This window comes from Nicotiana tomentosiformis, chromosome 2 (genome assembly GCF_000390325.3).
Source record: "Nicotiana tomentosiformis chromosome 2, ASM39032v3, whole genome shotgun sequence".
In the NCBI taxonomy this organism is placed as follows: Eukaryota; Viridiplantae; Streptophyta; class Magnoliopsida; order Solanales; family Solanaceae; genus Nicotiana; species Nicotiana tomentosiformis.
In genome coordinates this window covers 158,395,715-158,399,779 of record NC_090813.1, presented here as the reverse complement: position 1 = coordinate 158,399,779, position 4,065 = coordinate 158,395,715, and the positions used below count along the sequence as shown (strand labels likewise).

Genomic DNA, 4,065 nt, shown 5'->3' with positions numbered 1-4,065 from the left:
TTAGTCTCATGCAAACAAAGGCAGTGTTTAACCTTATGCAAGGTGAGGGCAGTGCCTAGCCTTATGCAGGCAGTAGAGACGATGCTCAGTCTCATGCAGAAAAGGCAGTGCTTAGCCTTATAAAATAATGGAGGCAGTACTTAGCCTCATGCAAGGGATGGAAACCGTGTTTAGTCTCATGCAAAGGAAAGACAATGCTTAGCCTTATGCGATAATGGATGCAATACTTAGCCTCATGCAAGGAATGGAGACAATGGTTAGTCTCATGCAAAGAAAGGCAGTGTTTAGCCTTATACAGTAATGGAGGCAGTGCTTAGCCTTATGCAAGGAATAGAGACAATGTTTAGTCTCATACAAAGAAGGCAGTGTTTAGCCTTGTGCGATAATGGAGGCAATGCTTAGCCTCATGCAAGGAATGGAGACAGTGCCTAGTCTCATGCAAAGAAAGGCAGTGTTTAGCCTTGTGCGACAATGAGGGAAGTGCTTAGCCATATTAAAGAAAAGTAATGAATAGCTGCGAGAGAGTAAAGTATTTCTTAGCTTGATGTGTTTGCGTTTGGCAACTTTGTCATTTTGAAGATAGTGTTTTTGCTGTGTATATGTATTTGCGAATATTTCTGTTATGTTCATTGTGCCTGCATTCAAAGAAAGATTGTGAGTTTTTCGGGAGACGGTTGGTTCGTTCTCTCGATTTCCTTGCTTTGCCTTTTTCCTTGAGGCCCTTCTTGAGTTACCCTGGGTAACGTGTCGCTGCCATAGAAACAAATTTTTGAAACACATGCATGTATTTGACAAATTATTTTTTAGAAATATAGTTGTTTGAAATATGTGATAATGCACGAGATCAAATAATTTAGATGAACTGGTGACTGTGACGCATTTTGAGACGTCGCAACCTCCTTACTTTAGAACTTTGAGGGTCCTCCTCAAATTTCTTCCCCAGTTTAAATGCAGACTTCCGACAACACATTCCTTGGCGGTTCCAAACGTGATGAGATCGGACAAACTCAAGACCTTGTCTCAATTTCTGACCATAGAGAAAATAAAGATTTTATTATGATGTGACCGAACCCACAGGGCTGTCTACGGATCCCCTCTTAAATGGGAATCAGGTCAAGTGTAGGTCAGTTACATCAAATAGAAAATGCAAATAATCTTAGACATAGTATCTTTTGACTGCGTCTGAATTGATAGGTTTCAGCCAAATCTCTCCATTCATTTCTGCAAGTATAAGTGCTCATTTTGTCAATACCCGGTGAACCATGTAAGGGCTTTGCCAGTTGGGTGAGAATTTTCCCTTGTCTTCATCATGGTGAGGGAAGATTCGTTTTAGCACCAATTGCCCCGGTGCGAATTGCCTTGACCTGACCTTTTTGTTGAAAGCTCTTGCCATTCTATTCTAGTATAGTTGACCGTGACATACCGCATTCATTCTTTTTCCATCTATGAGAGCTATTTGTTCATACCGACTTCGTACCCATTCCGCATCGCTAAGCTCAACTTCTTGTGTGATTCTTAAATAATGAATTTCCACTTCGGCGGTTATAACTACTTCGGTACCATAAACTAGTAAGTAGGGAGTTGCCCCAGTTGATGTGCGAACTGTGGTACAATACCCAAGTAAAGCAAATGGTAGCTTCTTGTGCCATTTTTTGTAATTATCCACCATTTTCCTCAATATCTTCTTGATGTTATTGTTGGCGGCTTTTACGGCCCCGTTCATCTGCGGCCGGTATGCTGCGGAGTTCCGATGCTTGATCTTGAATGTTTAACACATGGCTTTATCAGATTGCTGTTGAGATTGGCGGCATTATATGTAATGATTGACTCTGGTACTCCAAACCGACAAACAATGTGGTCCCGAACAAAATCCGCTACAACCTTCTTAGTTACAGCTTTATAAGACGCAACTTCAACCCATTTTTTGAAGTAGTCTATGGCCACTAGAATGAACCTATGCCCGTTTGAAGTAGCAGTTTTGATTGGTCCGATGACATCCATACACCAAGCGGAGAAAGGACAGGGTGAACTTGTTGCATTGAGTTCATTGGGTGGTACTCGTATCATATCAGCATGTATCTGGCATTGGTGACACTTCTGAACATACTTGATGTAGTCTGTTTTCATAATCATCTAGAAATACCCTACTCTTAGTATTTTCTTGGCCAAGACGAAACCATTCATGTGGGGTCCACAGGTTCCGGCATGTACTTCCTCGAGCAATCTGGATGCCTCCTTGGCAGCGACACACCGTAGTAATCCCAAGTCAAGAGTCCTATACGAAATTTTTCCACTTTGAAAGAAATGGTTAGCTAATATTCGAAGCGTGCGCTTTTGAGTATGGGTAGCATGCTCTAGATATTCTCCCTTTGCTAAGTATTCCTTGATGTCATGGAACCACCGATTTCCGTCAATCTCTTTTTCAATATGAGCACAATAAGCTGGCTGCTTATGAATTCTTATTGGGATAGGATCGATGAAATTCTTATCTGGGTGTTGTGTCATGGAATACAAAGTGGCTAACGCATCTGCAAACTCATTCTGGATCTTCGGAACATGTTTGAATTCTATCTTTGTGAACCTCTTGATCAACTCTTGTACATAGTGCAAATTTGGCAATATTTTGGTGTTGTTCGTAGCCCATTCCCCTAGAACCTGGTGCACAAAAAGATCAAAATCTACAAATACCAGCAACTCCTTAATGTTCATGTCAATGGCCAATCTGAGTCGCAAGATGCAAGCCTCATATTCCGCCATAGAGTTTGTGCATGGAAACCTGAGTTTTGTAGATACCGGGTAGTGTTGACCAGTTTATGATACTAAGACAACTGTGATGACTACTCTTTTGAAGTTTGATACTCTATTGAAGAACATCCTCCAACCATCATACGCCTCTGTGATATCTTCTCCTACGAACGACACCTCTTCTTCTGGAAAATAAGTCTTCAATGGTTCGTATTCCCCATCTACGAGATTTTCTTCCAAATGATCTGCCAGTGCTTGCCCTTTAACTCCCTTCTAAGATACATAGATGATGTCGAACTCACTCATCAATATTTGCCATTTATCTAACTTGCCTGTAGGCATGGGTTTCTTAAAGATGTACTTTAGCGGATCCATCCTTGATATGAGATATTTAGTGTATGCATAGGAATAATGCCTCAACTTCTGAGCTATCCATGTCAAAGCACAGTAGATGCATTCCAACAAGGAGTACCGGGCATCATAAGGTATGAACTTCTTGCTTAGATAATATATCGCTTGCTCCTTTCTTCCAGTTTCATCATGTTGCCCAAGAACGCAACCAAAAGCCCCATCTAACACGGACAAATAAAGTAGTAGAGGACTTCCTGGTTCTGGTGGGACCAACATGGGCGGTTTAGATAAATACTCCTTGATTTTGTCGAAGGTCTTCTGGCATTCTTCAGTCCAACTTGTTGCAGCATCTTTCCTCAGCATTCTGAAGATTGGATCACATGTCACGGTTGATTGTGATATAAAGCGGCTGATGTAATTGAGGCGCCCTAAAAAGCTCATCATATCTTTCTTATTCTTTAGAGGTGGCAAGTCCTGGATAAATTTGACTTTTGATGGGTCTAACTCAATCTCTCGGCGACTGGCGATGAATCCTAACAGTTTTCCAGCAAGGACTCCGAAGGCACATTTTGCAGGATTCAGTTTCAAATTGTATTTTCGAAGCCGGTTAAAGAATTTCTTCAGGTCTGCTATGTAATCCGAACTCCTTTTAGATTTGATGATAACGTGATCCACGCACACCTCTATTTCCTTGTGTATCATATTGTGAAATATGGTTGTCATGGCTCTCGTGTAGGTGGCTCCATCGTTATTCAAACCAAACAACATCATTTTGTAATAGTATATCCCCTATGGTGTGATGAAGGCTGTATTTTCAGCATCTTCTTCATCCATCCAGATCTGATGGTATCCTGTGAAGCAATTCACAAAGGATTAGAGCTCATGCTTGGCACATTTGTCAATCAGTATGTGTATGTTGGGCAACGGGAAATCATCTTTGGTACTTGCTCTGTTCAGATCTAGGTAATC

General features: G+C 41.3%; 1 protein-coding gene across 1 annotated transcript; it reads right to left on the bottom strand.

Annotated features, from left to right (window-relative positions):
• Window positions 1-2,133: 2,133 nt before the first annotated feature.
• Window positions 2,134-2,757, bottom strand: LOC138905935 (uncharacterized). Its single transcript, XM_070194448.1, has one exon. It carries the CDS (start codon window positions 2,755-2,757, stop codon window positions 2,134-2,136), a length of 624 nt encoding a protein of 207 aa, XP_070050549.1.
• Window positions 2,758-4,065: the final 1,308 nt, after the last annotated feature.

Excerpts from the sequence above, each read along its gene's own strand:
- LOC138905935 (XM_070194448.1), bottom strand. The coding sequence starts at position 2,757 with ATGGCGGAATATGAGGCTTGCATCTTGCGACTCAGATTGGCCATTGAC.